Source organism: Aspergillus eucalypticola (genome assembly GCF_003184535.1).
Source record: "Aspergillus eucalypticola CBS 122712 chromosome Unknown BO83scaffold_1, whole genome shotgun sequence".
NCBI lineage: Eukaryota > Fungi > Ascomycota > Eurotiomycetes > Eurotiales > Aspergillaceae > Aspergillus > Aspergillus eucalypticola.
Window position 1 is genome coordinate 296,942 of NW_020290275.1, and position 22,015 is coordinate 318,956.

General features: G+C 52.2%; 9 protein-coding genes across 9 annotated transcripts; 5 read left to right on the forward strand and 4 right to left on the reverse strand.

Moving 5' to 3' along the window:
* Nucleotides 1-198: 198 nt before the first annotated feature.
* On the reverse strand, nt 199-1,299 carry BO83DRAFT_2087 (uncharacterized protein). The gene has a single exon (XM_025526698.1). It carries the CDS (start codon nt 1,140-1,142, stop codon nt 423-425), a length of 720 nt encoding a protein of 239 aa, XP_025393127.1. The 5' UTR covers nt 1,143-1,299; the 3' UTR covers nt 199-422.
* A 374-nt stretch (nt 1,300-1,673) lies between these two features.
* Nucleotides 1,674-3,481, forward strand: BO83DRAFT_413111 (uncharacterized protein). Its single transcript, XM_025534462.1, has 4 exons — nt 1,674-2,105; nt 2,195-2,610; nt 2,681-2,802; nt 2,871-3,481. Exons 1-4 carry the CDS (start codon nt 1,945-1,947, stop codon nt 3,153-3,155), a joined length of 984 nt encoding a protein of 327 aa, XP_025393128.1. The 5' UTR covers nt 1,674-1,944; the 3' UTR covers nt 3,156-3,481.
* Nucleotides 3,482-4,006: 525 nt separating this feature from the next.
* On the reverse strand, nt 4,007-5,396 carry BO83DRAFT_422168 (glycoside hydrolase family 18 protein; the record flags this gene model as incomplete). The annotated part of the gene is made up of 4 exons (XM_025535023.1): nt 4,007-4,662; nt 4,794-5,028; nt 5,095-5,167; nt 5,218-5,396. The coding sequence occupies 4 exons, from the start codon at nt 5,394-5,396 to the stop codon at nt 4,007-4,009; spliced, it is 1,143 nt and encodes a 380-aa protein (XP_025393129.1).
* Nucleotides 5,397-7,567: 2,171 nt separating this feature from the next.
* Nucleotides 7,568-8,963, forward strand: yth1 (cleavage polyadenylation factor RNA-binding subunit YTH1). The gene has a single exon (XM_025530083.1). The coding sequence runs from the start codon at nt 7,981-7,983 to the stop codon at nt 8,743-8,745; it is 765 nt and encodes a 254-aa protein (XP_025393130.1). The 5' UTR covers nt 7,568-7,980; the 3' UTR covers nt 8,746-8,963.
* An 806-nt stretch (nt 8,964-9,769) lies between these two features.
* pst2 (putative NADH-quinone oxidoreductase Pst2) lies at nt 9,770-11,076 on the forward strand. The gene is made up of 4 exons (XM_025528150.1): nt 9,770-9,945; nt 10,020-10,105; nt 10,170-10,566; nt 10,646-11,076. The coding sequence occupies exons 1-4, from the start codon at nt 9,919-9,921 to the stop codon at nt 10,745-10,747; spliced, it is 612 nt and encodes a 203-aa protein (XP_025393131.1). The 5' UTR covers nt 9,770-9,918; the 3' UTR covers nt 10,748-11,076.
* Nucleotides 11,077-11,352: 276 nt separating this feature from the next.
* On the forward strand, nt 11,353-14,139 carry npl4 (nuclear protein localization protein 4). The gene is made up of 4 exons (XM_025530084.1): nt 11,353-11,588; nt 11,656-11,786; nt 11,875-13,348; nt 13,427-14,139. Exons 1-4 carry the CDS (start codon nt 11,490-11,492, stop codon nt 13,724-13,726), a joined length of 2,004 nt encoding a protein of 667 aa, XP_025393132.1. The 5' UTR covers nt 11,353-11,489; the 3' UTR covers nt 13,727-14,139.
* Nucleotides 14,140-14,203: 64 nt separating this feature from the next.
* Nucleotides 14,204-16,550, reverse strand: BO83DRAFT_351200 (uncharacterized protein). The gene is made up of 2 exons (XM_025528934.1): nt 15,957-16,550; nt 14,204-15,895 (listed from the first exon to the last, which is right to left on the reverse strand). Exons 1-2 carry the CDS (start codon nt 16,107-16,109, stop codon nt 14,474-14,476), a joined length of 1,575 nt encoding a protein of 524 aa, XP_025393133.1. The 5' UTR covers nt 16,110-16,550; the 3' UTR covers nt 14,204-14,473.
* A 387-nt stretch (nt 16,551-16,937) lies between these two features.
* ppe1 (putative ribosomal protein/carboxylic ester hydrolase (Ppe1)) lies at nt 16,938-18,835 on the forward strand. The gene is made up of 5 exons (XM_025528935.1): nt 16,938-17,402; nt 17,480-17,985; nt 18,062-18,152; nt 18,205-18,458; nt 18,553-18,835. The coding sequence occupies exons 1-5, from the start codon at nt 17,215-17,217 to the stop codon at nt 18,771-18,773; spliced, it is 1,260 nt and encodes a 419-aa protein (XP_025393134.1). The 5' UTR covers nt 16,938-17,214; the 3' UTR covers nt 18,774-18,835.
* A 25-nt stretch (nt 18,836-18,860) lies between these two features.
* BO83DRAFT_373955 (putative transcription initiation factor TFIID subunit) lies at nt 18,861-21,933 on the reverse strand. Its single transcript, XM_025530085.1, has 5 exons — nt 21,660-21,933; nt 21,186-21,327; nt 21,092-21,135; nt 20,227-21,038; nt 18,861-20,177 (listed from the first exon to the last, which is right to left on the reverse strand). The coding sequence occupies exons 1-5, from the start codon at nt 21,837-21,839 to the stop codon at nt 19,121-19,123; spliced, it is 2,235 nt and encodes a 744-aa protein (XP_025393135.1). The 5' UTR covers nt 21,840-21,933; the 3' UTR covers nt 18,861-19,120.
* Nucleotides 21,934-22,015: the final 82 nt, after the last annotated feature.

The following is a 22,015-nucleotide window of genomic DNA, read 5'->3' on the forward strand; positions in this document are numbered from 1 at the left end:
TTTTTTCCCGTGGACACTCGTCCATGTTCGATCGTTGGGATTCTCTTCCATTCCTTTCTTTCTTTGACTCCTGTAATACCATTTTTTTTTTTTTTTCCATTTCTTCTTAGAGATAGCCGTGTGTTTGTGTCGACCGAGATCATACCTGATGATACTCACGAGGAATTGCTACATAATCGGATTTTCATCCATCATTGGTGGATAGAGTTTTGGACATGCTTCTGGATACCTCAGCCTCTGATAATTTAGTAGTGATTGCTGTTCCAGCGTGATCAAATCGAGTCCTCCAGTGACGACGAACCACCCGGGGGAGAGAACAAAGACAATTAATTACCCGCAATTTAGTGTCCAGCTAGGGAAGAATAGCTTTTTGCTCTTGGTGGGTGGGATTTTTTGGGGGGAAAAGGGTAAGCAAGTCCTGACTAGCACCACGGACTATTCAGTAGTTGGATCACCGGGTGGCTTGGCTGGAGACCAACTAACCAACTAAGCGGGGAAACAGGCAAATACCCTCCCCCTCCTTCCGGCCTCAGCTTGAACTCGAGAAAAGAAATTAGAGCAAGACGGAGTATGCAATAACAATATAGTACGAATGCACCAGAACTCCGGGCTGACCGTCGCGACCGGCTCGGTTGATTGGTAGGCGATATTAAACCCCGGGAGTTCATTAGCTCAAGCCTAAGTCGGGCCATTGGCCGGTGCTCGAGCACAGTGTACGGAGAATTGGCCCAAAGTAGAGAAAGAGTGGCGATGGGATGCAGACCTGATGACCCAAACAGGAAGAGAGCCAGCCTTAGCTCGACCTTCTGGCATCGCGCCGGCATTTGGTCCCACCCCAAAGCTGCCCTGATCGTCCGGGGGAAATTGGGGGGTTGCATTAGCCTTTCACACTTCAGCATGCTCCGGCTGTCCTCCTGCGCCCTCCTGCGCCCTCCTTCTCCTCTTCCTTCTCGTGCTCCTCCTCCAATCACTCGCAGCGGGATGATGCGATGGCTCACCTCTTGCCTCGGTTCACGTACATCTTCAATCAGGATTTGCAGGTGCAACTCATCAATTATGAACAATGCCTGATCTAACCCACCCACTGTACGGCTGAGAAAGAAGTATGTGTGTGTAGCTCCACGCGATCTCAAGCTGGCCATGGTCCTTGCGCGGGGCCGGACCTAATGGATCTTGTTCTCATTATCTAAATCGTCCTCCGGCATACTGGGTCCTGGCATGGCGTCCCTCTGGTGGCTCGCCCCTCAACCTACGCCGTTACACTTCCTATCTACTAGGGCCAGTAGCGGCATGTTTCGTCCGCGCCGTCTCAAGCCTGGTTGTACACTAGTATGACCCGCGGTGTGCAGACCTGATCGACTATCGAGGTTCCTGAAATTGGACATGTGATGGTCTCAGCTTTTATTAGTTTTTCTCTCTTTCTTCCCGGAGACATCTAGAAGATATATCTAGCTACCTAGCGTTCGGGCAGGGGGGGGGTTAGACCCGGTTGTTTCCTTTTTCCTTCGTCCTGGCTGATTGTGGGTTCTTCTCCTCTCCTCTCCTCCCTTGCCTCCCTTGATTCGGTCTCCTGGGTTCCGTGGTCATTCTTCAACCCTATCAATCGTCGGTCTTGCATATCACTTGCCCGTCACTTGACCTCGACCAGACTGGTGGGTATGTATTTTAGCTGCTGTCGCACCATGGTGACCGAATATATAGCACTCCCCCTGGTACCCGCCAGTCCGTTGCTGACCTCATTGCAGCTTGTCTACTTCAATCAAGTCTCTTAAGTCCTCGGATCTGTCTCTGCGTAGAGACAATCCTTGTGCTAGCCATCCCACATTCCTCGGTCCGGTCCTCACGGAAGGAGAAGCCCCCGCCATTGTCACACCGACATCATCGGTACATTGTGTCTGAGGAGAGGTTCAGTACGACCTGGAATAGCGGCCCATTATAACCAAGATGGCCGGTGACAGCAAGCCTGAAGTGATCGAAAGTGCTAACGTGGCCGCGGCCACGGCCAAGCCCAGCTTTGGGGCTCGCGTGGCTAGGCACTTCAAGCGATGGTGGTGGGTGTACATCATCGCCTTGATCGTGATTGTTCTTGTAGTGGTGCTTCCTGTGTAAGTTTGCTCTCGCGGCAATAGATGCCTTCCCCCAATCCATATCCCTATTCTGGTCTCCGGCTTACATGACATGTTTCGGAAAACAGAGTCTATGTCGCATACCCCAAGGAGGCTCAACACATCGTCAATGACTCCAACCTGACTGTCACATCGATGATCATCAGTGACCCCTCATCTTCATCCTTCGACCTCCACCAACTACAGGTCATTGGATCCAACAGCTCTTTTCACCCGACCTTCTACTCCTTCTCGGCAGCCATCAGCCTGCTGGGATCCGCCGTCTTCACTCACGTTCAGGTTCCCCCGTTCAACGGCCACAATGGCGTTGTCATCGATGTCAACCAGCGTGCGAACCTGACCAACGAGACGGCATTCGCCGAGTTCTGCAAGGCCGCCATCATGAACGAGCAGTTCCCTCTCAACGTCTACGGCAAGCCCCAGCTAAAAGAGGGAAGTCTTCCCAAGACCACTGTGACCTACAACAAGACCGCCATGGTGACAGGTGAGCTCACCTATTCCCCTTATATTACAATTGACTCTCACAGCCCACTGACTCATACATTCCGGTCTAGGCCTCAACAAGCTCTCCGGCTTTGACCTCGTGGACATGTCAATTGGAACCAACAACACAGACGGCACCAACGCCAAAGGAACCGTCTACATCCCCAACCCCTCCGACATCAGCATCGCCGTGGTATGCAATTGTCCCATCTTCCCTCCAATTCGCCATACCAGTATCCCAACTAACCCCACATCCTACAGGGCAACCTAACCCTCAACCTGGAGGTCAACAACACCGGCATCGGTCAGGCCTTCATCTACGACCTCACGATCAACCCAGGCAACAACACCGTCCCCATGACCGCCAACGTCAGCACCCTCACCGTCGCCAGCATGCTAGGCAACTACCCGGACTACATGATCCCCATCGACATCACCGGCAACTCAAGCATCTACAACAACCAGCCGCTCCTCTACATCGAAGCGGCGCTGGCATCGCTCAAACTGCAGGTTCAATTGAACGTGACGCAGGCATTGGGCGGTTAATTCAGCCAGTTAGTTCTTGCCTTTAAATAGAGGGTCTGTATTTTTGCTTTTACGGACTGATGGATCTTGTATCCTCTCTTGTTGGGGATAAAAAATGAGACATGTGTGTTATGTGGAGGGTTGATGGTTTGTTTTCTGTTTATATATGGCCTATTTACTGCTTACGATGATGTTGTGATTCCCATGTTGCCTTGGATGGATGGATGGATGAATGGATAGAGGGATGAGAGCTGGACTTGTGTCATCGTTGGTTTGGACTGAGCTAGGTAGGTAATTGTCACTTAGTATAGTATAGTATAGTATAGTTAGTATATGTAATAATCTATGCCATAATCTTCTACTCTAGTTTCGTAACTTTCTTTCAGGATATGAGGACTAGTAGAAATGATGGATGGAAATATGAAACAAAGGATGCGATGGGTAGCCAGGTAGGTAAACAGATAATAGTCGCGGAAGCACAGACACTGCTTAGTTACTGCATATGGTGAAACCACTACGGCGGTTAATGAAAAGGGAGGGGCTTATCAATGAATGTAACGATTGTCTCATCTTCCCCAGCTGGGATGCTTAAGCGAGATAATTTGTCTTGTTCCAGACACAAGCCATAAGAATGTCGGTCTTCTTTTCATTGTCCTCTTTTTCACTTGCTTTCTTTCTTATGATCAATCACTCAATCAATCAGGATAACAATGGCTAAACAAACAGAATCAGTCACGTGTGCCTCCTATTGGATGCCTCCCCTGGTATAACTTTTTGGCCTTTGTTTTTCTTTGTCTTGACACTCTCTTACTTTCCCTTGAACAAAAGAACTCCCGACCTGAACTATACTAACAATGAGATAGAAAGGAAAACTACATGTCATGCAATGTGTTATACCCTGTCTCAATCAGACTTCGCGGTCCCCGCGCGTCGCCTCCAATATGCCAATAGAATAGCCCACCCAGCTTCATTTTCGTGACGAATTTCGCCTTCTGCTGGACTGTTTGGGGCGTGTCATATGTGACAAACCCGCCATCACCGCCTACGCAGTATGCTGCTCCCAGACTGCTGTCGTGATGCTCCTTGGCTCCCGGTCGCGGCAGCTGGCTATAGTCGAAGACGCCGTCTTCACCGCCACAGCCTACATACCGCTGACCAACTCCACTGCTACCCAGGAACGAGCGGCCATACGCGGGGATCCCGAGAAGTAACTTCTTGGGATCGACGCCCTGGTTGAGTATGTATGAGATGGAGTTTTGGCAAGAAATCGCTGCGGGATGCTTGCTGAAGAGCTGGGCTTGATGACCCGACTGGTTCTCCCAGGGGCCCGAGAAATCATACGCCATGATATTGATCAGGTCGAGATAGAGTTGCGCCTTGGAAAGGTCGATGTTGCGGAGAGCCCATGGACCGGCCGGCAGACAAGATGCCAGAACATAACGCGGGGCCGGGAGGACTTCGCGCAGTCGCGCCAGCAGACGGATATAGTCCGATCCTTCTTGTGGGTCGGAGGGGTATTCCCAGTCCACTGTTGGGCCAGCACACGGTTGGTTAGCCTTAGGGCATGCACACAATTTTACCTTATTTTCTGCAAAGTAGATACTGACATGACGCATCCATGATGATAAGGAGGGAGGGGCTGGGATCCATCGCACGTACCGTCGATACCATCCAGACCAAACTGGTCCACCAGCGCCCTCGCGCTCCGAGCAAACGTCTCGGTGCGAGTTTGACTGCGGGCCACTTGGGCGAAGTTCTCGCTGCCCTTGCCGCCTCCTCCGACTGAAAGAATGAGCTTCATTTTAGAATACTGCGGCTTCAGTTGCGCAAAGGCCCGCAGGCAGCCGTTAGTGCCGTCGACGGGCATTTGTGCATCAGCCCATTCGTCACTGAGCTGTTATTGGAAGCATGTCCTGTCAGCGAGATCAGCCCCTCACAATAGGGGGAGAGGACTGGTTACATAAACGGTACCATCTTCTTTAACCCTGTGAACGAAGAAAGCAGGCTGGTTAACAACTGTCTCTGTGTATGGACTGGGACCATCAGCATGGTGCCGACTTGAGGTTACTAGTACCATGCAAACGCGTAGAAGATATGGGAAATGAAGCCCAATCGAAGGGCCGACGGAGGCTGTTTCCGGTATATCCTCCAATTGGGATAATAGGCAGCGTTCAAGAAGAAGGGCACCTCGTAGGAACTATTACTGGAGCGTTCGGCTGCTTTGCGCCGCCAGTGCGGAAAGAGGGAGGAGCCGGAAAACATGGCCGGCAGTGGTGGAGGGGGAGGGGAACAAGGTTGCAGTAGAACTAATGGAAGGGGAAGATTGACTCTCCGAGGACCAGGATGTGAGGTCAAATTATAGAAAAATAAGCTTAAGATCGTGATGCGAGGATTAAAGATGGAACAAGCCCCAGAATGGCCAGCGTCACGTGTGGAAGGGCTTGTTGGTTTTGGTGATGCGAATTGGGGACTTTTTGATTTGCTCCCCCCACGCGAGTATGGAGAAGGTAAGGGATCGTACGATTAGTGTGGCAGTGGGTGTTTTCTTTTTTTCCTGCTGAGGTTTCGAGCAATTTAAACCCTTTGATCTGCAGCAGAAGCAGCAGGAGCAACGGGAGAGAGACACTGCAACGGAACTGATGATGGATGGACTGGCAGGAAGGAAAGAAGGCAACCAGGATGAACCAACAACATCGGCGACAGCAACAGCAACGACAACGACAACAACAACGAAAGCTGCTTCTTTCGTTCCTCCGGCCAAACCACGTACAACCACTTGAGTCGACCCGACGCAGTGGCTACATCAGTATCATCCCACTCTTTCCATGATCCAGGTACTTGGCTTTTTTTTACAACTACCCTTCCCTGTACCCTACCACGTACTACTCACGCACGTATTCTCGTTTCTAGGGTTGCAATGCGGCCGATTTGCAGGCAACATCCTATGCAGCTTTGTCATGCAGGCTGCTAAGGTTAGGGACCTATTTCGGTCGGTTCCCCCTCCTCCATCAGCAGTGACCTGGGCTAGTCAATCAGATCAACATCCGACGATGGGAGCATCTGATGATGACCAGCCACAGCCCCAGACACGGTCCAAACGTTGTCACCCCGCCTTTTGCTGTCCCAGGTTCCCAGGTCGGAGGAGCAGATCAAGCGATCGTGTTGATCATTGGCCGCCCCGGAACGTTCGCCCTCTTCATCTGATGTACCCGCTAGAGGACGCGGCTGGCTAAGGTTTGTTTTTAAGACCCGGGTCTTACCCTCTCGATACTCTCCGGTGAGATCCTGGTGCTTTGAGACCTCGCAAAAGTCCACTCACAGTGGCGTCTGTCACTAAGCCTTCTTTCTCCAAAACTCGAATAGCTCGCGATGAGATAATAGACTCGTCGCACGGGACTATTGATTCTGACTGAGGAGAGGTCAATTCAGCGATCGACTGCTGATGCAATATATCCAGAGCAACTGCCGGGATGTATCAGCATTGCAGCGATTGGCCACAATGGGGGAGATGCTCAGTAATCCTTATGAAGTATTCGCTCGGTTGTTCCGGATCGGACTGGGGGATCGACTGGGTTGAAAAATGCAGTTTTTGCCCACTAATTTCTTATGGCTGCAGTTAGAGTTCCCACCATCGTTGCTTTTTTTTCTTATTTTATTTTTTCCCTTTTGCATTCGTCTGAGGGAAATGTTGGTTGTGGGGGAGACGCAGCCGCGGACGACTAACCTGTAGGACTAGTGACGCCCCATCCCCGCATCAAGGACCGCGACTCAATTACCTTGATGCTGAGTGGGAGACCTTTTCACCCATACTGAATGTGCATCTGATCCCCGAGCGAATAGGCACCGAGAACGAGGAGGGGTGAGACAATCCTCGGGTTCTTAGCGTCAAGTACACTTTTTCTCCGGCGCGTTACTCGCCCGCGACAGGAGCCGCTCCGGAGCGCCGACAACCGCGCCGGTATTGTTGCTGAAGCTATTCACTACAAGGAAAGAAGATGATGGATAAAAAAGGGAGGAGGAAGCATGGGAACATTGAGGTTGTGCTGCTCACCGGAATTGGGTTATTCCCCGGGCTATTCCCCAGTTTCAAAGTTACACTGTACAACATGCATCCTTCTCACAGTCGAGCAGGGAGTCGGGCGTCAGACCCATCGAGCAACGGACCATGTGATCTCGTAAGTCGTAGGAATGCTCGTATGCAGGGGCAGCCAGGCTTGCCTGCGCCTGGGAAACGTACCCATTGGCCTGCTGCAACTGGGCCCGGCGCTCCCCCAGGCTGCCGTCAACCATCTACGAAAGACGGGGTACGTCTCGCTGCAGCATGGATGGCTGACTGTGCCCAAACAAGGGCGGGGAATAAGCATCGACGAGGGATCCCTTTTGGACAACCGAATTTCACTGTAGAAGTAACTAGTAGATGCTAACTCGAATTACGCTCTTCTGCTCTTCAGCTCGTCATGCGTTCTACCATTATTCACATGGTTCGATGGACTTCCACGATGGGATTGCTGAATAAGCATGCTATATTTGCCACCGCCTTCCTCTTCCAACATACTGCCCTTTCAAGGCTCCGAGTCGCTCGTCTGGACTCATCCGATGCCGACTGATCATTCATCCATTCTCCAACTCTGCTCTCTTCCATATGCTTAAGTGTCTGAGGGTGCCAAACACTTTGCAAGGCAATAGGGCATTAATTGGGTCTATATTTTAGCCCATCTCAGTCAATCTGATTGACTGCAAACAAAGCAAGGACCTCCGCTCAAACGTGTCGACGAGCAAAAAGCTCCTGCTCTACCTCTCTATCCTTCCTAGTACCCTCTTGTCATTCAACACAAAACCTATCAACATGACGGCAGACGTGAGCCATGCAGCATCACGCGTGCTTACCTCCAACAGTCCCCGCGACCCGAGCTTTGATGACTTCTCCTTCGTCCCCTTCCTCCGCCAGAGCTACGGCTTCGGCCTCGCCAGTGATGTACCCGTCTGCAAAGCCTACAGCGAAGGCCACTGCCCTCTGGGACCAGCCTGTCCCGATCGCCACCCGACCCCATCGCGTGTCACCACGTCGACCACCACCGCGTCGGGACTAGCACCGTCAACCACACATGGGTCGCTGGTCTGCAAGCATTTCCTCAAGGGACTCTGCAAAAAGGGTCTCAAGTGCGAGTACCTTCATGAATACAACCTCCGCCGCATGCCGGAATGCCAGTCCTTCTCGCGGTCCGGCTACTGTCCCAATGGCGATGACTGCCTGTATCAGCACGTGCGGGAGCAGGCGCGTCTGCCCCCCTGTGAACACTACGACCGGGGATTCTGCGAGCTGGGACCCCTATGTGCCAAGCGGCATGTTCGTCGCCGCTTGTGTCAATACTACTTGGCTGGGTTTTGTCCGGACGGCAAGGCCTGCGTGGATGCTCATCCCCGGTGGTCGGAGAACCTCCCCCGTCCGCAAATCCGGGTCGAGAAGACCGAAGAGGAGCTGGAGCGGGAACGGGCCTTGATCCGGGAGGAGCAGGAGAAGGAGAAGGAGCGTGAGAGGGAGTGGAGGAGTGAGCGTGGTCGCGGTGGGGGCTTCATGCGGGGTCGGTACCGGGGACGTGGACGCGGATAGAAGAAGAAGATGATGATGAAGATGAACATGATGATGATGGTGGTAGGGGAAAGGGGTTGGTTGTATTCATTTTGCAGATTTGAGTTTACAAAATCGTCGAGATACCCAGCTGAGAGGCATGTTTACACTTATTTTACATGGTTAGATCTATCAATGTTGCATTTGAATTATCTTTGTCGTGTATCTGAGGATACATAGTAGGGAGATAGAAATTTGACTGAAGGAATATGCGATAAGAATGATGATGAAGCAGAGCTGGTGCTTTAGCTCGATTGGGAATATGGTGTCTATTAGAGATACCGGGACAATCTAATATGGGGCTGGGTACGGGAGTCGATGGACGGTCTAGCCAGACCGTGCACGGATTTCCGCTACTCAATAGCCAACTAGGTTACTGTGTAGAGTGTACACTGTATATAGGGCCAAGTGAGCGTCAGCAGCAACCCCTAACAAACAACGAGAGAGCAGCTATTCCACAGTAGGAATGTGAGAGACTCTCTATTAGTCGACAGTGATTAGGTGCTATCCAGATGACATCATGACTATCAGCTCACAGAACAAGCAGATACCCCTAGTTAGTAACGTGAAGATGAGAAAGCAGATTGTCAGAATTCCCTAATCTTTATTTGGGGCCCTTCAATTCCCAAAAAGAGGAGGGTTCAAACCCGTGCCGCCAAAGGTGTTTCCATTGCTTGTTCCCACGGGGAGGGGACGAGAGGAGGGGCTTATGAGATGGTGAATAAGAGATCGTTCAGCGCCAGTCGAGTCCATCCGAGCTCCATTTGTCAATGATCCGTAAGGCTCCACAATCAAGATTGATTGGATGGCATCACGCCGAGTGGCTCTGGGATTCCACTTTTAGGTACCTGGGGACCAATCATCGTGCCAGGGAGACAGGGTCCGTACGGGAACAGGCGAACGGTACTGTAGTAATCGATTACAGATGCTTGCCAAACGCTGAGTGAGAGAAAGCTGCTTTGAGTTGCGGAGCTCCTCAACCACAGTACCTTTCCCCCCCCTTCCTCTCGAGGCTATAAAGTCTGGCCACCATGGCCGGACCCATTCGCTTGTCTTTATCTTCTTTTCATCAGAAGCAACCTCTTCCTCCTTTGTGCCCTTCTTCTCTCTCTCGTCTTTCCCCCTCCAGGTTCACCCCACCACCCCACCATCACCATGGCTCCCAAGATCGCTATCGTCTTCGTAAGTGATATCCCACCGTTTTGTGACCTCACAATATTGGAAATCCGCAGGACTAATGGGCCAATCAATTACAGTACTCCATGTACGGCCACATCCTCAAGCTGGCCGAGGCTGAGAAGAAGGGTATTGAGGCTGCTGGCGGTTCCGCCGACATTTTCCAGTATGTCAATAGCTGCAACTGAAGTTCATCGCAATTGTCCCGGTGACTAACCTATGCCGTCTAGAATCGCCGAGACCCTCTCCGACGATGTTCTGGCTAAGATGCACGCTCCCCCCAAGTCCAGCTACCCCATTGCTGAGGCCAACACCCTCCTTGAGTACGACGCCGTTCTCTTCGGTATCCCCACTCGGTACGGTAACTTCCCCGCTCAGTGGAAGGCCTTCTGGGACCGCACTGGTGGTATCTGGGCCTCCGGTGGCTACTGGGGCAAGTACGCTGGTCTCTTCGTTTCCACCGGTACCCAGGGTGGTGGTCAGGAGTCCACCTGCCTTGCTGCCATGAGCACCCTCGCCCACCACGGTTTCGTCTACGTTCCTCTCGGCTACAAGACCGTCTTCGCCCAGCTGTCCAACCTCAACGAGGCTCACGGTGGTAGCGCCTGGGGTGCTGGTACCTTTGCTGTAAGTTTTTCTCTTCCAAAAAGCGACACCGGACCGTTTCTATTGGCGACAATATGCTGATGACTTTTCTTTTCTACAGGGTGCCGACGGCTCCCGCCAGCCCAGCGCTCTCGAGCTCGAGGTTGCTGAGGCCCAGGGCAAGGCCTTCTACGAGCACGTTGCTGCCCACAACTTCGCTTGACTACATGGTAGCGAGCAGGCCAAGTCGGAGTCGCAGCCTGCGGCGGCCGCAGCAGCGTCGCAAAAACAGACGACCCAGACTCCGAACTCCCAGCCTGCGCCAGCCAAGAATGGTCAGGGCATTCAGGGAGCGAGTGATGCATACAAGAGTAACGAGGGACCATGTGGTTTGCCTAAGAAGTGCACCATTATGTAAATCGATTTGCACTTGATACCCTGCAGTTTCATTCGTGCCTTGCTTTGCTTTGACCGGGTTGGATTGGATACTGGCGTTTAATTCGGAGGACTGGGTCTGTTGTTGTTGTTGTGATGCTATTTCCATAATATAATAGAACAGAATCATAATAAATGAATATACACTTCATAAATATATATAAATATACATCTCTTGACTTAGAAGTATGTGTAATCATAAATAAGCTATGGATGCGTTGACGAGGGAAGTATCTGGATTACCAGAAATACACCATTTGTCAGCGGAGATGAGACCGCGGGGTGGTACCAGGCGGTAACGGCGTGCAATGACGATAGAGCTCCGCTGCCGCCTTAATCGGCTCTCCAAGCTCTCTCAACTCTCTCTCTCTCTCTCTCTCTCTCTCTCTCTCTCTTTCAACTTCTCTCTCCTCTCTCCCCCTCCCGCCCTCGGCCATGATCTGATGAGTTTGATGAGTTACTTAAGCCGCACAAACATTGATTCAACTCTATTAGTCAGTCCAATCCCTTCTTGCTAGGGTGTCACCACTATGGCGTCACGCCCGATCGTACTGAGGTTCGAAAGCCGCAACGGCCAGTTCCGGTTGACGGTCAACCCGCAAGAACTGTTCCCGTCTCTACAGCCACAGGTGTGTTTCCTATATCTTATGGCGTAGTACTCAAAGCTCGAATGAGTGCTTATATGCCCTCTTCTAGATCCTAGAACGCCTCCCTCCGAACGTCGATCCCTCATCTATCACTCTCTCCAACCGGCCCATCGGCACCGGTGGTGAAGAAAGACTTCTTAACAGCTTAGATGGCGTGGGATTGGACAAAGTTGGATTGAAGTGAGTTGAGACCCGCATGTTTGACATTTCTGCGCCGCTCTAGGTTACCTGTCACAGCTACTAACACTGCTCAATTCTTTCCTGTCAGGCACGGCGATAAGCTCTTCATCGGGTATCAAGAAAACCAAGGACAACAGAATGGCACAGCCAACGGCCACATAACCCACAGCGCGGGTGAAGCTTCGCGACGTCTAAATGGAGCTCCCGTGCCCCAAAGCGAAACGGTAACCTTCCGCCCTCCGCAGCCGAGCTCGCCTACCGCCACCATCAAGAACCCTTGGGACGTGGTGCAACAATCGCCGCTAGATGATATGCTGGACAAGAAGGATGGGAAGATCAAGCGAGGCCTGGATACGAAGTTCTGCCGACACGGCCCCAAGGGAATGTGCGACTACTGCATGCCGCTCGAGCCCTACGACCCCAAGTATTTGGCGGAGAAGAAGATCAAACACCTCTCGTTCCATTCGTACCTGCGGAAAATCAACGCCTCGACCAACAAAGCCGAACTCAACAGCTCGTTCATGCCCCCGCTTAGTGAGCCGTATTATCGGGTACGGCGAGACTGTCCCTCTGGACACCCGCAGTGGCCGGAGGGCATTTGCACCAAGTGCCAGCCGAGTGCGATCAGTCTGCAGCCGCAAGAGTTCCGGATGGTGGACCACGTGGAGTTCTCCTCGCCGGATCTCATTAACTCGCTGCTCGACTTTTGGCGGAAGTCGGGCGCTCAGAGGTTAGGGTTTCTCTACGGTACCTATGAGGAGTATAAGGAGGTTCCGCTGGGTGTGAAAGCCGTGGTCCAGGCCATCTATGAGCCACCGCAAGTGGATGAGGTGGATGGAGTTACGCTCCATGAATGGCCCAACGAAAAGGAGGTGGACGAGGTTGCACATCTATGTGGTTTGGAGAGGATTGGCGTGATCTTTACGGACCTACTGGACGCAGGTCGTGGAGACGGTTCGGTGATCTGCAAACGACACATCGACTCCTACTATTTGTCCTCCTTGGAGATTGCTTTTGCGGCGCGGTTGCAAGCGCAACACCCGAAGGCCACGAAATGGAGCCGAACAGGCCGCTTCGGCTCGAATTTTGTCACCTGTGTGCTGAGTGGTGACGAGGAGGGCGCCATTGCAATCAGTGCTTACCAGGCATCAGTAGCGGCCGTCGAGATGGTCCGCGCGGACATTGTTGAACCATCGGCAGAACCCTCTGTCATGCTGGTGCAATCCGAGGACGACGACACCGAGAACAAGTCGCGGTATATCCCCGAGGTCTTCTATCGCAAGATCAACGAGTACGGCATCAGCGCTCAGCAAAACGCGAAACCCAGCTTCCCCGTCGAGTACCTCCTGGTCACCTTGACACACGGTTTCCCAACGGACGCCTCCCCCCTATTCACCGACAGCAGCTTCCCCATCGAGAACCGCGAAGTCATCGGCGAGAGCCAGGAGCTCATCCACGTAGCGAAGAAGCTAGTAACCCACGGCGACCCGGACAAAGCAATCCGAGCCGTCTCGGACTTCCACATGCTGTGCTTCCTGCACTCCCTGTCGACATTCAACAAGGTAAACCCTCATCGCCTACATGACTTCCTTCCATTCAGGAGCAAACCGTCCTAACCCAAACCACCCACCTTCTCACAGGACGAAGAAGCCCTACTATGCCGCGTCGCGACGCAACGTGCCCCCGCAGATGGCCTGCAGCTGATCAACACCTCTGGATGGGCTACCCTGGTGACCATTCTTCAGGAAAGTGGTGAGCGCCCCCCTAAGCGCCCCTGGCTGCCCACACCCGAGCCTTACCCGCCACGTTCAGTGCCCTACAACCCCGGAAAACGTTCCCTCCCCTCATCTACCTCTTCCTCCTCTCATCTCAGGCCCGAGTCTCCCAAATCTGAAAGTGAACGTCTTGCTAAGAGGTTTAAGGGAGCTAGTCTAGAATGAAATTCTTTTGTTGACTAGTCCGATGACCGAATCCCAACCTATCCCAAATCTCCTTCCGTCTATCTCTATATCTTACCTCTTTCTGCCTGTCCATTACTATGTCACTCTGTGTCTCGGGCTCCATCTCAACCTCAACCTCAACCGCAACGTCTCAGTCAGCACCATTCTATATCGATCATCTCCTACTTCCAATACATATACAATCGTTTGTCCGTGCCGCACATGCGTGTACCTAAAGCGGAGGACGAGCCGGAGAAAAGGGCATGGGAATTAACAAGGGAAGGAAGGAATGGAAATTGGGGAAAGGGGGAAGCAGGGGAAATCGGGAATATATTTACAAAGTATAGCATGGTGCATCCAAGCCACTTGAATATGAACTATACTCCCACTTATCATTACGTGGGATACTTACATTGACCTGCCTCTATTACTTTCATGATCAAATGTCAATTCTCTAATTCTCGGGGTAGTTGGTTTACTTGGAAATAGAACAATGATTGAGCTGAGTACGTATCATATGGTACATATAGTACAGTATGGAAAAATAACAACATAATGTATCGTCAATTTCGTAAGATCGTGCAGAGTTTCAAACACGGGTTGTAAGCGATAAAGTGACTAGATTTGTGAAGAAATATGAATATCACGAGCCGAGAAAAGGGGGGAAAGCAAACACGAACACAATACGAAGAAAAAAGAAAAGAGAAAGGAAGAAGAACAGAAGTGATATTAAAAGGAATACAATCCCTACTCATCCTTCTTGACCAATTCACTCAATCTCTTCTCAATAACTCTCCTCCCCTCCACATCGCGCCAAACCTCATGTGGCGCCCCCTTCACAATATCAAAGTTCTTGAGATTCTTCGTGATCTTCGTCAACTCCTCCTGTCTCTTCGCCCACTTTTCACTCTTTCGAACTTCAATACCCGAGCTAATCACCACAAGTGGCGTATCCGCCATCTGGACGTGTCTGGCCGTCTGGATCTCCGAGGAGGTCATCGACTCAGCAACAAGGTTCTCCTGCAATTTCGCCTTGACGATCTTCCCCGTTTGGTAGGAGCTGCGGCCGTAGACGCGGTCTTCGCGCGTGCGTCCTTTGAAGATAGCTCCGGCGATACGGTCCAGTCCTAGCGGGGTGAAGATGCCGCGAAGCCAGAGCGTGAAGCCGCGGCCAGGGGAGCCGATGTTACTGAGGTAGTCTTCGTGGAGGCTGTCGATCAGAACGATTCCAGAGATCTCGAGCAGGTGGCGACTGGCGAAGATGCGGCTGTAGATGCCACCAACACTGGCCGAAACGAGGATCCAGGGGCCCTCTTCGCCGGCGAGCGCGAGTGCTTCGGATAGGGCATCTGCTGCCATGCCGGCAGAGAAGGGGGAGGGCGCGTTGTCGGACCAGCCGAAGCCGGGACGATCCCAGTAGCAGTAACGAGGGACGAGGCCGGACTGGTATGCATCGTGGATGAATGGCTGCAGGGTATGTTCAACGGGCCAGTCGCCACCTTCGATGAGGATCGTCGGGGTGTCATTCTGAAGACTGTGGGTAGCGTTACCGACGCAGTGGAGGTGGACTTGGTAGCTGTCGCCGTTGACGTAGTATTTCTTGCCGGGGGCGGGGAGGGATGCATCGCGGGCGCGAAGGATCAAGGTGGCGGTAAACAGGATGACAATGATAGCGAAAATGACCAGGAAGACGGTCTGAATGAGAACCGCGACCCATTCGCGCAGGGGACGGCGGGTTTCCGGCCGCCCTGTCAGACGCTCCTCTTCCTCCCGCTTACCCCATGCCACGGAGTGGTTCTGGACGATAGTATAGAGAGCGATGAAAGCTGCCCAGACTACCGATGCGACTCCCACCCAGCCTTCTTCAAGCCGGATGCGAGGGACGGCTAGAGTAAGGATCATGTCGATGAGGAGGAAGATGGCGATGATGATACCGGATATGGACATGGGTTTCGACGGGATAGCGAAGAATAGGAGTCCAAGCAGGAGATACCCGGTTGTCAGGGTCGTGTAGGCGAAACTGAAGAAACCGGATCCGCGGGAGTGCATCATGGGTGGACTGACGAAGAGGGAGACGAGAAGGAAGGTCCACCAGATGAAGCTGATGGCAAGGAAGAGGGAGGAGAGGCCTCGTAGGGCTCGGATGCCCCAGAGGTTGTAGGGAGAGACCTGGCGAGCCTGGTGTTAGCCATAATCTACGTGAAGGGAGGTGTTTCTATGCGAAGCTCACAGCAGGGTCATCAGGGCTCAGATAGGCCGGGGGCTCGCGCGGGAGCAGTCGTGTGCGCTCATCTGGCTCATCGTGTCGTCGCTCATCCTCTCGATCGCGCTGCTCGCCGGTCCTATCAGACTCGTCGCTTCGTCTAAATTTGAGGGACACCATTGTGCTTTTCTTCACCCTGGTGCTCTATAGAACGATAGGTGCGGGGGCGAGATGGGTCATGATAAGAAACGAAGGCGCGACATCGATCGGGATGCCGAAGGGGAGAGTCATGAGGCAGATGCTGACGTCACAGCATGGCAATGGCTGGATAGTGGAACCGGGAGGGCCCTAAAAGCACACAAGAAGGGGATCCATGATGGTTGCGAGCATCACCGGCTGGCATCTGGCTGGCGGCAATGCTCAGCCGTGACGTCACGGCAGGCTTATGTCACCGTCATGGACACAATATCATCACCGCCATTTGCTAATGCAGGATGGAGAGTCAATGGCAAGGATAAGGAGGTGAGACAATAGATGGACTGGACTGGAATTGCAAGGCATGGGTGCATGGTGGGGAAGACGATTCTCTTTGGATGTATGTGGTATAGTCGGAGGGAAAACATCAATAGATTAAGAACAAAGAGAAAAGCAGGAAGTACACAATTAGCGCGTCGATCCATCAGGCACACGCCTGGTCAGCTGACCTGCCGCACCGTGGGGAAACCCATCCTGGTGCATACTTGTTCAATATTATCCAGACCATAATTTAGAGTATAATTGTGGATAGACAATCAATTTCACTCTATACAGACCCCAGTTGATAAGATCGAAGACCCACTGGGAGAAAGATCCCAGGAAAAAAAAATGTGATCTGCAAAATACCATCAAGTATCATCAGTCAATACAATACGGTATGTACGGTATCAGCCATCTTGGTATGCAGCAAATCCATTCCTCCGTCAGCTTATCTTTTTATAAGTCCTCTTATACTTTAGACACAATTTCTACTGTAACTGTAACGGGAAAAAAAACTCCATATCCAATCTACAGATCCTACATCTGGACCATAGTGGTGCCAATAGCACATACGCCTATCATTCCCCTCCAGATCTTCTCACCCGCCACTAAACATCCCCTCCATCAACCGCATGATCCACTCGCCAGCTCCAGCTCCAACTCCCGATTCAAGCTCCTCTCCAATGTCAACATCCACACCTCCAAGCCTAGAGCTGATCCTATTCACAACCCCATCTACCTATCTACCCAGTAAACCTGTGCAGCCTTCATGAGCGAGCTGCAAAAATCTTTTGCCAAGTCCAGACTGGCCAAGCTGCCTCTCCAACCGCCAACCGGGCCGTCCATGCAACCCCTCGACGAGGAGGTCAGTCACGACGATGACTCTTCCTCGACCTCATCAACAGGGACAATAGTTCCCTCACCCAGCAGACAATTGTTCGCAAGGCCAGGACGCGGGTGCGTATGCCCTCACACCGCCGCCTCTCCCCCCACAGTTCACTATCTAGCGATCACCAAACTAACACACTTATCAGATCCGTCCAACAAACAACCCTCCCCTGGACAGACTACTTCACCCAGGAGCTCTATCTCACACAAATAGACACACCCAACAACACTAAGATCACTCACCATGTCTATCTCACACCACCAGCAGACTCCTCCAGTCCTCTCTTCGTCATGCACCACGGCGCCGGCTCATCCGGTTTATCATTTGCCGCATGCGCGGGCGAGATCCGCAAAATCATCCCCAAAGCCGGCATCTTGTCCATAGATGCACGCGATCACGGTAGCACGGCAGTTACCCACGCCTCAGGCGAGGACGGGGGCGAGGGCATCGAGCTAGATCTAAGCCTCGAGACGCTGAACCGGGACCTCGTCTTCGTGGTCCACGAAACCCAATCCCGAATGGGCTGGGAGAGTCTCCCCGATCTGGTCCTTGTCGGCCATAGTCTAGGTGGTGCGGTGATCACCGATGTAGCCAGACAGGGCGAGCTGGGAAGTAAAGTACTAGCATATGCAGTTTTGGATGTTGTAGAGGGTAAGCCAGCCTTCACCTCATCTCACCAAGCAAACTACAAGCAAAGGAGGATATAAGTACTAACAGCAAGGACCAGGATCCGCCATGGACGCCCTCCAAAGCATGGAAACCTATCTCATGACCCGCCCCTCGCGCTTCCCATCCATCACCTCAGGGATAGAATGGCAGTAAGTCATCAAGCAACCCCATCCACACTCATTTACTTAATCAGACGTAAAGCACCCGCTCTCGCACAATCCGCAACAAAACCTCCGCCCGCGTCTCCGTCCCCTCCCTCCTCTACGAAGACCCCAATTCATCCGACCCCACCAAACCCTGGATCTGGCGGACTAATCTCTCCGCCACGAAACCCTTCTGGGAGAACTGGTTCGTCGGTCTAAGTCGCAAGTTCCTCGATGCTCGTGGTGGGAAGTTACTCCTCCTAGCGGGGACAGATCGTCTTGATAAGGAGTTGATGATTGGGCAGATGCAGGGTGCGTATACTCCCCCATCCTATTCCTGTTGATTATTTAGGTTACTTTTGAAACTGTTGTTGAGTGGATGATATGCTAATATCGGTATCTGCAGGTAAATACCAACTACAAGTCCTGCCGGAAGCAGGCCATTTCATTCAGGAAGATCAACCGGCCAAAACGGCGCAGATTTTGGTAGATTTTTATAAGAGGAATGATCGCAGTGCGTTGGTTTTGCCGCCTAAGGTGGCGGATTTGCAGGCTTCGGCGGCGATGAAGAAGGGGGCTGGGAGTGGTGCTGGTGCTGGTGCTGGGGAGTTGTTTAAGAAGATATAACTATAGTATACTATACTAGATGTTGAATATAGGTTTAAGATTATTTTATGCTGTATAAAGTGGTGATGTACTAGGAGGTATGTCCTGTTTCAAAATAACTGTATTGAGTATTTGAGATAAAAATAGTAACTAGTAGTAGGATCTTTCCATCCTAGATTAAATACAATGCCGCCACCAACACCAATGCCCACCGCCAATGCCCCCAAAGACGCCACATGCTACCGAGTATCCTGCCCATGAATGTGGAATAAGAAGACAGGGAATCGTCAGAAAGATGATATAGATCAATGCGGAAAAGAAGAAAAGGAATAAAGGGTATCTGGCGCTATTGCATACACGTCCCTCACTCAAGGAAGATAGGCGCCCCCGGCAATGATCAAATTCATGTTCGTAAACTTCACCTTGTAGACCGGGCTCTTCTTCGTAGGAAAAGCGCTGATCTGGTCGGGCGTCACCACGACATCTTTGCCCTTCTTCTTGCCCATACCCGGGGCGACCGCACTTGAGGTTTGCGTAGTGCTGGGTGCTGGCTGGTTGCTGCCGTCGACCTTAGTGCCTGCGCCGCCCTCGCCGACGACACGGCCCTGGGAGGGATCCTGAGCCGGGCCCGTCACATCCCACACGCGGACGGTGCCATCAGCACCACCGGAGACTAGGACTGTTGATTCGACGCTCCAGCTCAGGGACCAGATTCCGCCCTTTCCGTGACCGCGCATGCGCTTCAGCAGTCGGCCAGGAGCAAGGTCCCACAGTAGGATGGATCCTTGGTCATCTGCCGATGCGAGAAGTTTTCCGTCGCGGCTGCATGCCAAAGCAGTTATGTTGCCAGTGTGTCCGGTGAACATGCGGACTGCATTTCCCGTGGTGACGGCCCACATGCGGACCGTGTGGTCGGAGCTACCGGTGAAGACGTACGCCGAGTTGGGGTGGAAGCAGATGCAGTCAACGTCCTGATCGTGCCCGACAAAGATACGCTGTTGGCGGATATGATCCGTAACCCAAAGGCGGGCAGTCTTGTCGTGTCCGCCAGAAACAAAGTAATGGCCGTAGGGGCCCCACTGAAGGTCCCAAACCGGCTGGTCGTGACCCTTATAGACCACCATGCACTGCCAAAGGTCCAAGGACCAGAGACGGATGGTCTTATCTGCGGACGACGAAAGCAGCCAGCGCGCGTTCGTCGGGGCGACGGCATTGTCCGTCTTGGTAATCGATGGTGCAAATGCCACTGAATAGACCGGTCCGGAATGTCCGATTAGACGGCGAGAGTTCGAAGGTGGAGTATCATCCACGTTGTCGTAGGTCGATTGAATTTTCTTGCCATCCATGCTCCAGACCCGGATGTATGACTCCTGCATACCAGCTGCGACGAGCATAAGATCATCCGAAAAGTCCAAGCAGTTGATTCTGTTGATTGTTAGTCAAGACCTTGTACCAATGAGTCCATGTTACCTACCCATCATAGGTGTTGTGGAAGGTGAACATGCAGACGCTCACAGCGGGACCCACGCCACCAGTTCTGCCCTCAATCCTGAATCTGTCGCGGTTCTCCTTAACCTTCTGAATCTCTATAGCCACATCTCGAGCAGTTGACGGAGGATAGGGGATATCAGCACGAGTTGGAGCTTCTTCATCCTCTTCCTTCTTGATCATCTGGTCAAACTCTTGAATCAGAGTGTTCTGACCTGGGCCTGGAGGGTTCTTCGCATCCTCATCCGCCAGCTCGCCCCTAACATCTGTCTCAAGGGCTTGCTCCAGAGGGAGCTTTCCTAGCTTGAGCCTGGGCAAGGTTCCCGCCATGTTCGGGTTGTCTCCGGTGTATGCAGAGCCAGGGTGGTGCCCAGGAATGCCTTCATCTTCACTGGGGAATGTCTGACCGTCTGTTTGACCCAGCATCGCAGCAAAACTAAATCTATCGTCCGCGGTACGCTCTTTGGTGATGATAGTACAATAACTGCTTAGGATGGCAGTCATATCTGAGCCACCCTCTTTCTGCTTGCTTTCCAGGAACTGCATGAGGTTCGAAAAGGCGGGGTTGCTGAGAACCAAACGGTACTTGTTTGTACGATATAACTTGGCGGTTGAATTGGCTTGCACATGCTCTGGCAAGCTGATTGGCTCCAATGCCCGCACATCTTCTGTGTGCTCAGGCAAGAAGAGGTTCTTGTTCAGATCAAAGAACTGCTTGGCATCCTGCGGCTTGAAGGAAGACACCATGTTGATGAAGGTGTATACGAATAGCGGCCAGAGGACACGTCTCAGTTCAGGCTTTAGAACGTAAGTATAAATCCGATACATGTGAGTAGGATTCTGCTTCTTACCTTATAAAGATCCAAGTTGTCTTCAACCCAAACCTTGAGCAAGTCTACGTACTGTTAGCACTGTTTCGTATCATCAAGACCGAAAAGGACTAACCAAAACCCATCCTGTACTTGGGCCGTGCATCTTCGCCAAGAGGGGGCATAGGAGGACGGCCATCGATTTCTTGATGTGCCGACTCAATACGTAGCATAGCCTCCGTACGACTATAGCCCTTCTTCGCAAGATAATCGATGACCTGAAAACTGTTAGTACAAGCGTTGACATATAACGTGACAGCATGATGCGCAATAGTAGCGATATACGACCGACATGATGGACGGCAAGGGTGGATGACAAAGAGAAAGCTTGGACAGCAAACGTAGGCATTCCCATACCCCCTCAGTGAGGGTAAATTACAATCACAACTGACTCAGTTCATAATCATTACCAAGCAATGTGCGTAAAGCATACACCGGGGTAACACACCACCCTATCACACCGCAGTCCAGGCACAGGCACATGACGCAATGAAATAAAGTACACCCCAACAACAAACAAAGACATTTTCAAGAAAAACAAATGACTTACTATTTGATTCAGGTTCTGCTGCGACATCGGACCTCCGGGAGGCGGCGGCGGAGGCGCAGGAGGACCCGGAGTGACAGGCCCGGCGTTGGTCATGGGCTGCTGAGGAGGCATAGACATACCACCGGGCCCCATGCTTCCACTTCGGGGAGCAGGGCTGGGGGCCCCGCCTGGCGCAGACATGGCGCTTAAACGATCAGATACAAATCAATCTGTAGCCTCAGATGTAGAGAGAGGAGAGCGAGCGGATGAGACGGGATAAATGGCGAGTCGCAAGTGCCAGCAGGGTGACGGCAGGACGAGGCGCGCAAGTATTCACGGGAGGTTTTGAAGTTCTGATATCGCACTATCGCGCTTCA

Coding starts and splice junctions, on each gene's coding strand:
- BO83DRAFT_2087 (XM_025526698.1), bottom strand. CDS start 1,142: ATGGCCAGCTTGAGATCGCGTGGAGCTACACACACATACTTCTTTCTC.
- BO83DRAFT_413111 (XM_025534462.1), top strand. CDS start 1,945: ATGGCCGGTGACAGCAAGCCTGAAGTGATCGAAAGTGCTAACGTGGCC. Junction 2,106..2,194: donor CTTGTAGTGGTGCTTCCTGT/GTAAGTTTGCTC, acceptor TTCGGAAAACAG/AGTCTATGTCGCATACCCCA. Junction 2,803..2,870: donor CCGACATCAGCATCGCCGTG/GTATGCAATTGT, acceptor CACATCCTACAG/GGCAACCTAACCCTCAACCT.
- yth1 (XM_025530083.1), top strand. CDS start 7,981: ATGACGGCAGACGTGAGCCATGCAGCATCACGCGTGCTTACCTCCAAC.
- pst2 (XM_025528150.1), top strand. CDS start 9,919: ATGGCTCCCAAGATCGCTATCGTCTTC. Junction 10,106..10,169: donor GGTTCCGCCGACATTTTCCA/GTATGTCAATAG, acceptor TATGCCGTCTAG/AATCGCCGAGACCCTCTCCG. Junction 10,567..10,645: donor GGGGTGCTGGTACCTTTGCT/GTAAGTTTTTCT, acceptor TCTTTTCTACAG/GGTGCCGACGGCTCCCGCCA.
- npl4 (XM_025530084.1), top strand. CDS start 11,490: ATGGCGTCACGCCCGATCGTACTGAGGTTCGAAAGCCGCAACGGCCAG. Junction 11,787..11,874: donor TTGGACAAAGTTGGATTGAA/GTGAGTTGAGAC, acceptor CTTTCCTGTCAG/GCACGGCGATAAGCTCTTCA. Junction 13,349..13,426: donor CCCTGTCGACATTCAACAAG/GTAAACCCTCAT, acceptor ACCTTCTCACAG/GACGAAGAAGCCCTACTATG.
- BO83DRAFT_351200 (XM_025528934.1), bottom strand. CDS start 16,109: ATGGTGTCCCTCAAATTTAGACGAAGCGACGAGTCTGATAGGACCGGC. Junction 15,896..15,956: donor TGAGCCCTGATGACCCTGCT/GTGAGCTTCGCA, acceptor CAGGCTCGCCAG/GTCTCTCCCTACAACCTCTG.
- ppe1 (XM_025528935.1), top strand. CDS start 17,215: ATGAGCGAGCTGCAAAAATCTTTTGCCAAGTCCAGACTGGCCAAGCTG. Junction 17,986..18,061: donor AGTTTTGGATGTTGTAGAGG/GTAAGCCAGCCT, acceptor AGCAAGGACCAG/GATCCGCCATGGACGCCCTC. Junction 18,153..18,204: donor ACCTCAGGGATAGAATGGCA/GTAAGTCATCAA, acceptor TCAGACGTAAAG/CACCCGCTCTCGCACAATCC.
- BO83DRAFT_373955 (XM_025530085.1), bottom strand. CDS start 21,839: ATGTCTGCGCCAGGCGGGGCCCCCAGCCCTGCTCCCCGAAGTGGAAGC. Junction 21,039..21,091: donor ACAACTTGGATCTTTATAAG/GTAAGAAGCAGA, acceptor TACGTTCTAAAG/CCTGAACTGAGACGTGTCCT. Junction 20,178..20,226: donor TTCCACAACACCTATGATGG/GTAGGTAACATG, acceptor AACAATCAACAG/AATCAACTGCTTGGACTTTT.